A 13,004-nucleotide genomic window follows, 5' to 3' on the forward strand; every position below is an offset into this window, starting at 1 on the left:
AAGTGAGTGATAAGCAAGACTTCCAGTGGTAAAGGAACAGTGTCAGCCGTACTCAAAGCCTGGCAGTTCATAGTGATAATTGTATAGTGACAGTATAGTGATAATTTTGATAATTATTGTACAGTGACAGTATAGTGATAATTGTATAGTAAAAGTATTGTAATTGTTATCTAGTGTAGTTTAGTGATAATAATTATTATCATTGTTGTGACAGTTGTATCAAGATACGAGATACAGGACGGTGATACGGATACGCGAGCACGTGATACGGAACGGTGGTGAAGATACGTGATACGCAAACAGTCATACAGAGTCCTGGTATAAGATACAGACAGTGATAGTGTTGCATACTGTGTTAATGAACTGTAAATATTAGAGACTGTGTTTATAAGTGATTAATCTGTATATTGGTCATCTGAATACTTGTCAGTTGATTGAATAATTGCCTGTAGAAGAGTAAATTATCTGTAATTTTGTGAGTCAATAGTTTAATCTATTTAGTTTGGCGTGCAATTATAACTGCAAGTGTTGTCAGCTCATTCTATAGTTTAAGAACCCACAAAAACTAGGTTTTGCAGAGGGAAAATCCGTAAAAATATGTAAACTTGAGGAAAGTTGAATTGCGATTGCTACAAATATTTGCCGTCAAACATCGCGGGCGACGATGGATGCATGCAGTCAGAGCAGAAACCATTAGAAGACTGGAGTCTCCTTCTAAAATTACACAAGGTTAAGAAAAGGAGGGGAGAACGTTATTGCGTTTGCAATGTGCAAAATTACACAATAAAAATCCTAACATAGGATTTTAGGTGGGACTACCTAACACAGATAGAACCATGTTTAGGAGGTCCTAATGTAAGAAGCTTGCTTGACAATACATTTGAATTTGAATGTTTTAATGAATACCGGATCAGACTGTTGGCCAGCAATTGACTCATAGAAGGTCTGCTTGCATCGCTGGTTATGGACTGCCGGCTCGTAAGCGTCGCCGTCACTGTGGTAGCCCGTCGCGACGCCCCCCTCTCCTTCACTGCTGCAAATGGGCGAGTAGTCACAGCAGTCACCCCACGAGTCATCGCTGCCGTCCAACGTGTCGCCGTCCCTCGGTGACGCATTCCCGGCCACATGCTGCGATTTGGCGACGTGCGGTGGTGACGGCGACGGCGAAGGCGACACCCAACCTATCGACGTAACCAACAAATCGATTATTCGTGTATTGATAAAATAATATCGATTATTCGAGTGATATAATTATCACTAGTAGTTCTGTGAACAGTAGCCCTCATGCAGTATTCTCATCCACAAGTACCTGATTGAAACTATAGACCTTACAGAAATACAGCAATAGTGTAACAATTCAAACACCCCGCTCTCATAGGATATTAATTATTAGAATAGCGGAGTCATCACTCAGTCCACCAAATTGGACTTTTGTACCGGTGAGCTGAGAGAGTGATGACCGCGTAGAGGCGAAACTAGAGGGAGAACGTTCCGAGACGCGCTAGAGGAAGGTTGTGCGTGAGATAGTGAGATGTAGTTTTGAGTAATGTGATTGAGGAGTGATTATGTTTAGAGAGAGAGAGTATAGATGTTTGTTATGGGATTTTTTCAATAGAGTGAGATTGTTTTGGTGAATTGGTGAATTTGCGTATTTATTTAATAATATTATCCTATAAAAGTAGCAGGGCCCAGGACCCAAAAAAACCTGGTGGTGGCAGCTCTACTGGAGAGCACTGTCATGCTCGCCACACACGCCACAATAGACTGGCTTCTCCACACATATGTGTCAGCTGATTTATGATGAATAATTCTATAGTCTGATTTTTACTGTAATATTGGCGTATAAAGGAGGCTCCTTTTTCCTTTTATATTATCCTTGAAATGCAAAATTTTCAAAAACCTTGTATATACGTCGACGCGCAATTAAAAAAAGAACATAGGCTACCTGTCAAATTTCATGAAAATCTATTACCGCGTTTCGCCGTAAATGCGCAACATCTAACCATTTAAACATTAAGAGAAATGCCAAACCGTCGACTTGAATCTTTGACCTCTTTTCGCTCGGTCAATTATACAAAAATATCGATATTGATGTGTTACCATTGGCCGTTTTTACACACACCACCAAGTGCATCAGTTTGTCAAGTACCTATTTTGACAGGTCCTTGAGATACTTGTGGTTTATTTATTTATTCACAATGGAGGCACCGGGTTTCCTCAAATATGTATCCTTTACAATACAAATTGTACAAATACAAATAAAAAAAGGTTTTTGATTCCTTGAAAAAGGAATTGGAAGTTGAGTTATTAAGTACGTTAAGTTTTCAAGGCATCAAGTTTTCGTTGCAGGCTGATACAAAATCAGTTACACGTGCACCGTAGCACACTAGATACCAAGTTACGGGAGCAGGCCTACATAATTTCGTCAAGTACCTATTTCGACCAATCCTTGAGATACTACTATAGTATTGAACAACAATAACTGATTATTTTTCGGTACTAATACACTTGGGTAAAGAACCGTATCCTACAAATTCTTTAGATAAGAATAACAATAATATAAGAATTTCATACAATTACAGATTACGTGTTGATAGGTTGGAGAGTGAAAACTGGAATGCTCTTTTTGAAACTGATGATAATATAGATTTACTCGTTGAAAAGTTTGTGGATCGTTTAACTTTAACTTATTTTTATTTTTTATTTCATTTTATTTATTTTTTTTTGAAAAACCGAATAGCTTTGAAACCTGCTCTTGCACTGCATGTTGTGCATTAACTTTATTTATGTATTGTTATTGTAATTCTGTTAGAGATTTTATTGTATTGACATGGCCTAGTGTACTGTATGTATTTTCTGGCTGTAATAAAATCATTGAATCATTGAACTGGCTTGATTAATTCAAGTAAAACTGAGAAGTGCATTCCTCGCCGAAATCGTCCCTTAAAGCCTTGGATTTCGGAGGGAATAATAAGAGCAATCATCGTAAGGGATAGAATGCATAATAGAATAAGGAAAGGTCATACAGATATGGATTCGATTAATGCTTACAAAACATATCGTAATACCTTTGAGTATGCTCATAAGTAGTGCAAAGGAAAGTTATTATAAAACCAAGATAGAACAATGTAAAGAGCAAACTTTGAAGGTGTATTAATGATGCCATCGGAGAGAGTACTAAAATTAATGTTGATGCCACGAAGTTAAATGATTTTTTCACCAAGGTAGGCGAAAGACAGGCACAAAATTTGAACAATGAACTGACAAACTCTCCTAACCTTGATATTAATGATTACATCATTGAAACTCCCCTACTGAACTATTTTTCTTGCAACCTACAAATTCTGATGAAGTTGAAGCAACTATAAAAGAGCTGAAGAACAACTGCTCCCCTGGAATGGATAATATGGATAATCTCAATATCACAGTACTTAAACTCACTGGTCACACTATTTCGCAAAATCTAGCAATAATTTTCAATAGCCTAAATTTTTTGAGCACAACTTCCACAAACATTTCAAAAAAGCCAAAATAAACCCACTCTTAAAACAAGGAGATCGATCTAACCCAAGCAGTTATAAGCCAATCAGTCTTATAAGTAATCTGGCAAAAATTATGGAAAAAATCATTAAGAAGAGATTGGCCTTGTTTCTAAGCAAATACAAAATAATAAATAGGAATCAATTTGGTTTTCAGACTTAGAAAAGTACTGAAGATGCATTGATTGATTCCACCAATACTATTTCCCATAAACATCAATTATTGATGATGGAAAACCGATAGTGATATAATGAATGAATTGAGATGTTGATATCATTACCTGGAGGCGCGTAGCTCTTTAGCTCGTAGCTCATGGTAGCTCGCTCAAGGATCTCACTTTTGTATGCATCTCGGTGCAGACGGCCGTGTGCCTTGGTATAGCACTCTAGTCTTTTCACAAGAATCTGGACCAGTCCATTTCTGGCTAGGTACTGCAAACAAACATCTTCGCATCAATATTTTCTGCATTATATTAGTCGTGGAAGACGCTATGGCTGGCCACTAATGTTATGTTTCAAATTCACCTTGATTCGGCCTTATTGTAGAATTTGTATTGGTGACTGTGAATAAACTTAATCAATCTTACATATGAATCCCTTGAGCACAAATACTTTTGAGCTGTAAGGGTACAAACACACTGAAAGCGGAGCGGAGCGTGGCGTGGCGTTCTAGAGCGGAGCGTGGCGTAGCGTGGTCAGAGCGTTCATGATACACACAGGAAGCGTCTGAGCGTCAAGCGTCAAGGGCCTAGTAAATGGCGTTGTCTAAGTTTGTACGGACATTACTTTGTGAGAATAATTACTTAGTATTGGATATTAGCTAAGCCTGCTAGGACAGAGTGGGTTAATGAAATTAACTAAAATCGTCGACTATTTGTTGAATATCACCATATGTTTAATGCGTTAAGAAAGCATGAGTTCCGATTTTTTGAGTACATTCGAATGTAAACATCAACCTTTGATTATAATTTGACGAGAGTGAGGCCTAATTTGGAAAAACAAGTCACTAATTGGAGGAATCCAATATCTGCTGAAGAAAGACTTTTAATAACACTAACGCTGGTTACACACTGGGCGGTTTCTGCCGCGGCGGCGAAACTGCCGTCGCCGCCTCGAAAAAAGTCGAGCTTACACATTCAGCGGCAAAAATACCGCCAAACATCGAGCGGCAAAATTACCGCCACGTATGATCTGTAGCTAAGATAATTCTTGTAGTTCTTCATCGAAAATGTGTTGTGACTTCTCTGTTTCATGAGTGTTCAGTTAATTGTATTTTGCACATTTCTTAAAAGTATATATTATTAAGTGTTTAACTCAAAATGGAAAGGCAACAACTTTTAGCACTTTTGATGCACCGTCGAAGGAAGTAATATGTCGAGGGTTTTGTCCCATAAATCTAGCCTCTGTTCTACAAATGATATTAACAACCCATTGTCTATTAACTCACTCATTTTCTCACACTCGTCAACCACAAACAAGACACAAATTTAAGGCTGATTTTCAAAGACCTCTGACTTGGAGCAACTGGGAGAGACGACGGTAGATAACCGCCAAATGTGTAAACGCCCATTTGGTCACGTACGCTACTGCGTAGACAAGAGCGGCAAAAACAACGCCAGCCGCAGTGGCAGTGGACGGCTGCACAGCTGCCGCCAACGGCAATATTGCCGCGCGGCGTTTCTGCCGCTAGGTGTGTAAGCTTCCATTTAAGTCTATAGACTACTGCTCGAACGGCGGCGACGGCGAAGTTACCGCCGCGGCAGAAACCGCCCAATGTGTAACCGGCGTAAGGTAAACCATATTTCATAGGAATAAAATGGATTAAAATAGCCTTACTTTTTATTTCAAAGTGCAATTTATTATTGCATAAATTGCAATAATATGTAGTTGTGTTGTGATTGATCGTGTGGTATTTGTTTATATGTATATTCATTATTATTCCATAGGTTGGAAACAAGAACAAAAGGGCTGCTGATGAATAAAAATTTGCAGTGATTGCTAAGAATTGAAATCAAATCAAATCAATAAACATTTACAAACATCAAAACAGAATTTAGTTTCTTACAATGAAAAGTCCACAATTGAAATGATGAAGGCTTACACTATGATACTGCAATTAATGATTGGCGTTGCCAGTAAAGTGTATTGTAATCAGGAATTTGGCAAAAAGTTTCAAAATCCTACCTGCAATGTATTGGGCTCAAGTGTGAATTGCAGCAACACCTGATACAGGTGCGATTTGATGTGGCTGTGCTCCTGCTGTTCCAACAGATGCAGGAAGACAGAGGTGCCATTGCTAGAGTTCAGCAGCTGTGTGCGTCCAGTCACTTCTTTGCAAAGTGTGCACAACAGCACTGAAAGTAGGTAGACATGTCCTAGTGGCTCAGTGACGTCATTCGTTGCCGGCCGCACGTCATTTGCAGAGGAAGACACCGGAGCTACGTCATTAGTTGCCGGCCGCACTGTAGTGACGTCATTCACAGAGGAAGACACCAGAGTTATGTCATTAGTTTCCGGCCGCACTGTAGTGACGTCATTCACAGAAGAAGACACCGGAGTTACGTCATTAGTTGCCGGACGCACTGTAGTGACGTCATTGGCAGAGGAAGACATCGGCTGTAGTCCCGGCAGCACAGAGCTGGCAAGTGTGACGTCATCAGGAACCTTGGAACGCCGCGGTGACAGGACAGACGCGGCAAACAGGTCGATCACGCTCTTCAGTGCGTAGTTCTGGTTTAGCATCATCACGCCCCTGCTATCTTGTGTCAAGTTCACTGCTACCTGTATCAATACATGAATAAATAAGTGAATAGATACATGAACGAATATATGATATCATTGAAGCTCATTCAATCGCTAGGTAGTGAGCTCCTATTTTTGACTTGAGACTTGAAATCAAATCAAATCAACTCTATTAAGCCAAAACACTTTTGGCTTAATTGGCTATGTCAATACGTATTGGAGAAAAACAGAATTAGATAAATAAAATAACAGGAGCTTAAAAAATATAGCACATGTCACATAAATTATAACATTCTTCTACACTTTACAAATAAATAACAACTGTGATTCTACACTTGAACAAACTATAACATCCTACCATTTAAAAACTCTTCAACACTATAATAAATGCCTTTTTACCAGAATTTAGTCGTTGTTTAGCTGTAAATCATGTTGTATATTAACCAGCTGAAATCATGTATCAGCGCGTGTGATAACTCCCAAATAGCCTCAGCTGGTGATATGAATGAATGGAAAAACTGTAGTGATTGCATGCAATGAATTCTTCAGCTGACTAAATGATAAATCTTGACAATTTTTTCTTATGCACTTTCAATCTTATTTTTATAGAAAAAGAACGAAGGAGTGAGTCAATTTTGTTGTCCAACTAACTTGACCAGTAGAAAAGGTTCGAAGAAAACGTGTCCAAAATTTGAAGCAGATTGATCAAATCTTTCTAAAGTTATTGTAGAACATACAAACAGACTGACAACGACTTTGGTCTTCAGTAAGTCAAAGTGAGAACTCGCTGACGCTCGTTCAATTATTCTAATTGGATGATTTATCAATTCTTTCTAAAGTTATTGTAGAACATACACACAGACTGACAACGACTTTGGCCTTCTGTAAGTCAAAGTGAGAACTCGCTGAAGCTTGTTCAATTATTCTAATTGGAGATGATGATCCTACCTGACAGCCTTGACGATCTCTGAGATTGGCAATGAGTAGCGGGTAGAGTGACTGAGGCAAGTTATGCGCACAATAGGAGGCTGCGCGTGGCGGTTGCGTGAACGCTTCGAGCGCCCGAAGCGCGCACTGCGTCAGTTCTTTGTTTTGGATCTTGAGTGCTTCGGCTGTCACCTCCGCTACGCACGCTTGCAGCATTGTCTGCCGCATGCTCCAGTCGTTGTAGCCCAGCGATTCCCATAGCAATCTGTCACATCATCCAATTAATTCAAAACACATGAATATTCCAATACAATATTTGAATTTTCATACAAAATACTCGAGCCTGGTTGCTCAATAGTGTTTAATTAAAAGTTGATTAGAGAATATTTTAATGTATGTTTTTCTTTCATCTTGCGTGATGAATAATAGATTATTATGATGATTATTATTAGATTGATTTTTCATATATTTTCCTTGTTGAATTTCTATCTTTTTCTGTCTCTGTTTTGTTCATTGTCTAACTGCATTGCTCTCCAACTGTACTCCATCATGCGGACGTGATTTTATCACTTGTATGATTGACTATTTCCACATCTTTTTTATTTCTAGCTCTATAGTTTAGGTAAGAAAGGAGATTATCAGTATTATTATTTCTTTTTTTATTTTCAAGTGATGAATTGTTTTATGAATTTCATTATTATGTGTCATTATCATTATCAGAGTATTTATAAGTAGATGGTTATTTTCTTACACTTGCACAAGTTGTTTTTTTTTGTTATTTTCTTGTGGAAATAAATATATTATTATTTTATTAGCAATCGATTGCCTGCACATAGGCTTCTGGACTCATGTGGACTGGACCACTACCTCCGTAAACAAAGCCGTAGTGCATCCGTGTGACGTCAGCACAGGTAGGGCTCCTACACCAATAACAATTCGTTGATTTCAGCTGATCTATATCAGCTATAGTGTGGTCCACGTTATAATGGCAGTGAATAAAGATAGAAGAATAGCGATACCGATTATCTGCATCAATTAATTATATTTCAAACATAATTGTCATATTTTAAACATAATTGTCATCGTTGTGGACCTAGAAAAGGATAGAATCACCGGCTTTGTCGAATGATATTCAAGGATAGCAAAACTAAAGTTGATCAAATACTGTCATTATAACGTGGACCTCACTATAGTGTTTTTATTGGTGTAGGAGCCCTACCTGTGCTGACGTCACACGAATGCACTAAGGCTTTGTTTATGGAGGTAGTGACTGGACTGACTTACTGATTTTTTTTCCGATTCTTATCTCTTGTGAAGAATATGCTTCATCTGTAATTTCCTTTCTGATTTCTTACCTTCTGATTAGGCCTACCTAGCCTATTACCTATATTATATTATTCTTCTTTTTTTGTAAAAGAAGAAGAAAATAAATCAATTTTATTATAGATATGCATAAGTTACCTCAATGCGCGGATGCCAGACTGTTGAGTTCCAGATGACGAGTTGGAGCTTAGAATTTTGACGATGGACTCAACAACCTTGTGCTTGTGCAATTCGTACACGATGAGCTCAGATTGGGCCAAATTGGCCACCAGTCGACAAGCCCTGTTCTGCACCCCATCTTGAGATATGTTCTTCAACACGGCTGCAATCTGCGGTATAGCATTACATTCATAGACCTGCAAATCAAAAGTAGTGCATAATATTCATTTATTTTAGAAAATTGCTAATTTGAAGTCTGGTTTCTAGAAAACGTTTTAAATCTATTGAACCATGAAACGTATAGATTCAATGGTTTATCTAATTTATTAAGGATCATATGCACCTTCTATGTTTAACGCTGAACCACGTTTACCTGTAGATATGGTTGAATTGATCATAATGAGTTTTTTCACTACCTCCGTAAACAGAGGTAGTAGGAATAGGTTTAAACTTAAACGAACAGCTGACATTTCTCCGTTTAAACTGAGTATCTGCATACGGGCCTAAGTCTCCTAGAACCCGGGACTTGGTATTTTGAAATATGTAACCAGTAATGTAAAGCAAACACCTGATTGCTACATACTTGATGTCGTTGTGGACGACTGATAGGGTTACATGATGAGACCGTGCTCTATTATTCGGTCAAATATTTTATGAAGATTGATGTTAGATAGTTAAAATATTATGTTTTATAAAAGGCCCCTGAAAATAAGCATGCATGGCTGTTGTAACTTGACTTGTTCCACCAATGACGTCTTCGCACGTCTCGTATCGACAAAAATTGGAGCGAAGGCAACTGAAGGCGAGCGCTGGCATGGAAGCCATCCACACTCTCGCACTCGTAGTCATGGCGAGAGTGTGGATGCGGACCACTTTTTCAGTCAGCAGGAATAATGATAGTCTACATCCAACAACTAAATATTAAATTTGAGTGTTGTCCATGTCAAGGCGGCATTTTAACTCTTCGGGGTTCATGCCTCGCACTGTCTCAGTAAGTACTTGAACCACCAGCCGCGGCTTGCAGGTCTTCATAGTGAAGGGAGAAGCCGCAAACCATGAGTAACAGCACCTACGGTCACTCCGTCCCTGGGAGGAGGGTCAGGTGAAGTCTCATTTGGATCAAGATGGCAGGTTCTCAGAGTGACAAGTCGTGTTGTTCGTCGTGTAAAAAAGTTGTTGGAAACAGTGATTCGGCGCTTATGTGTGAGGGTCCCTGTCACGTGTGGTTCCATATAAAGTGCGTGGATATCTCATCGTTGAATTATAAAAAAATTCAAGACCTGGGAGACAAAATTAAGTGGTTTTGTGATGCGTGTTCTGTACTTGTGACGTCACTTGTTGAAGATAGGATTAAACATCTTCAATCATGCAACATAGAACATGAAAATTCTACTCAAAAATCTGTAAAAACTAATGCCGAAAATATAGACCTGAAATCCTTACTTAATAAAATTGAAATAATGAGCAAGAATGTTGTTGATTTGAGTGATAGATTGGAGACCGTCGAGAAAATACATTCACTTACTTGCTCAGAAAATTGTGTTATATCTAGTAATGATTCTGTCGTGAATACTCCTGAAATTGATTTGTTTTCTAGTGCTGTGGAAAATACCTCTCGGATTGAAAAAAGCAATTTGGTGAAAAACGGTAATGTAAAACATGCAGTATTAAATTTTGAAAAATTAGTAAACTCGCCTGTTCTTAATTCCAATGGAAAAAATAGTAAGGTTATGTCTAAAAATTCTGCTGTTCCGCACTCACTACCAAATAGTCTACCTCGAAAATCAGTCAAGAATAAAATTTCAACAAAAAATGACGTAGTTCTTTGTACTGGCGAGGTCTCAGGGCTTAAAACAACAAATTTTGACAGATCTTCTCCAGTTGTAAGTAATAAAAATTTCATCTTTCTAACCAGAATTGATAAAAGTGAATCCAGTGTTTCAGTTAAAAAGTTCCTATCAGATAGACATATCAATACAGTTGAATGTACTGAACTGAAAACAAAGTATGATAACTATAAATCTTTTAAAATTGAGGTGTCTGCTGATGATGTAGATGGACTACTGAGTGCCAACTTTTGGCCTTCTGGTGCTCTTGTCCGCCGATTTTTCGAGTCAAAAAACCCTGTTATGAACTCTCGTGTTTTTTTAGGGAAACAAGCTCCCCAATATCATCGCCTGTGATAACTGACTGTGATAGTAAAAATAATGACTTTACTTTAGGACATTGGAATGCACAGAGTGTCAGATCCAAGCAGGGTCTTCTTTCTATGTTTATTGAAAATCATAAGCTTGATTTTTTATGTGTGTGTGAACATTTTTTGACTGAGTGTGAGTCTGATTTCTACTCTCACATTTCTGATCTCAAAATAGCATCAATATTTTGTAGAACTTTGACCAGGTGTGGTGGCGCTGCCATTTACATACGGAATGATATTGACTTCACTGAAATTGATGTTTCGTTATTTTGTAAAGAGCTTGACTTGGAGGTGGTTGCTGTGATGGTGCCCACCTACCATATAATTATTGTTTCTCTGTACCACTCGCCTAGTGGTAATTTTGACAGCTTCTGTGATCTTTTTGAACGTTTGTTGTTATCATTGAATAGACACTCTAATAACTACAGCTTTGTGATAGCAGGTGACTTCAATGTGAATTTTATTAGTGATGATCAAAAATCAAGGTATGTCATAGAGCTTTTGAAATCTTTTGGCCTATACATCACTTGCAACGAGCCTACCAGAGGACCTTCCTGTTTGGACAATGTTGCAGTAAGTTTTCAACAGGATGTCTGTGAGACAAAGGTGATTGACCTACATGGTGATGACCACTCTGCACTGGTGTCAAATTTTTCAATGTCTGGCTCTTCCATGGTGAGTGCTGCAACACCTACTTGGCATGCTAATTATGTTTTCAGTTCAAGGCGTGTGCATGAAACTGCTTTGATTCACTTTAAAAATGACTTGGCGAGAACATCTTGGGATGCAGTATTTCAGAACCCAGGTGACTCTGGTTTACTTGGGAACTTCTTCAAATTCTTTCAGGAGAAATTTGATAAATTTTTTCCAGAAATTCTCAAGACATACAGCTCTCGGCGACCACAGAAGAGACAGGGCCGTATGAAGAGTCATCAGGAGTGGTATAATGATGATCTTGCTGCGATCAAGGAAGTTATGCTGGCTCTAAAGAATAGGTGTGAAGGTGGTGATGATGGTGACAGGAGGAGATATAGACGTGCTAAATCCATCTACAAGAAGCAAGTTGAGTTGGCTAGGAATGTTAGCAACAGCAGCCAAAATTGACAATGCTCCAAACCGCTGTAAGGCAGCCTGGGATGTTATAAATTCTCATCGTTCCTTGCCAGTGAGAAAATTGGAGTTTGCGAGTCCGGATGCATTCAATGATTTCTTCATTGAATCAGTGAATAGCATTGTAGGTGAACTGCCCACTGCTGCTGCAGACCCTGCTGAACTACTGGCTGCACGAGTTCCAGCAGTGCATGCACGCCTCTCTTTCTTCCGCCCCATCACTTCATTGGCCCTGAGGAAGATTGTCAAATCATTCAAGCCATCGAAAAGTCCTGATGTGTATGGAATGTCTGCATTCATGCTTCGTGAGGTGATTGAGGAAATTGTTGATCCACTTGCTGTGGCAGTTAATGATTGCCTGAGGACTGCCATCTTTCCAGACTTCTTGAAAACATCTAGAACCACTCCGGTTTACAAGAAGGGTGACCACCAGAGCCTAAACAGCTACAGGCCTATATCCATCACTCCAATCTTTGGTAAGGTGGTTGAAGCAGTCATCAAGCCCCAACTTGAGGACTTCTTTGAGAGGAATAACCTTTTTTCAAACATGCAATTCGGTTTTCGCAGAGGGAGGTCTACTTTTGATGCGGTAAATCGGGTTGCTGAACGGATTGGTTCAGCATTTGAGGATGGTGAATCCCTAGCACTGACTCTTTGTGACCTAAGCAGAGCATTTGACTGCGTTGACCATGGAATTTTGTCTGATAAGCTCCATTACTATGGGATTGTGGACTCAGCTTTGTCTCTATTGAATTCCTACCTGACTGGGAGGGCACAAGTGGTGTCTCTTGGAGGAGCTTCTTCCAGCCCACTTCCTGTGAATTTTGGAGTGCCACAGGGTTCAATACTGGGACCAATCCTGTTTATCATAATGATAAATGACTTGGACAACAACGGCTCGACTCTGCTATTTGCTGATGATACGTCCTTATTGTCATCTGGAGTGGACCTACAGCATGTGCTAGAACTGTCAGCAGAGCATCTCCAATCTTCAACCTCATGGTTCC

The 13,004-nt window shown here is 39.1% G+C and overlaps 1 protein-coding gene across 1 annotated transcript in view; it reads right to left on the reverse strand.

Moving 5' to 3' along the window:
- Nucleotides 1–13,004, reverse strand: part of LOC111050600 — a 31,293-nt gene that overhangs the window by 16,904 nt on the left and 1,385 nt on the right. The window contains exons 2-6 of the mRNA XM_022336977.2: nt 8,670–8,887; nt 7,230–7,473; nt 5,724–6,320; nt 3,821–3,971; nt 907–1,181 (exon numbers count right to left, since the gene is read on the reverse strand). Coding sequence (XP_022192669.2) covers nt 907–1,181; nt 3,821–3,971; nt 5,724–6,320; nt 7,230–7,473; nt 8,670–8,887 — 1,485 coding nt within the window. The remainder of the gene's footprint in view (nt 1–906; nt 1,182–3,820; nt 3,972–5,723; nt 6,321–7,229; nt 7,474–8,669; nt 8,888–13,004) is intronic.

This window comes from Nilaparvata lugens, chromosome 10 (assembly GCF_014356525.2).
Source record: "Nilaparvata lugens isolate BPH chromosome 10, ASM1435652v1, whole genome shotgun sequence".
Lineage (NCBI taxonomy): Eukaryota > Metazoa > Arthropoda > Insecta > Hemiptera > Delphacidae > Nilaparvata > Nilaparvata lugens.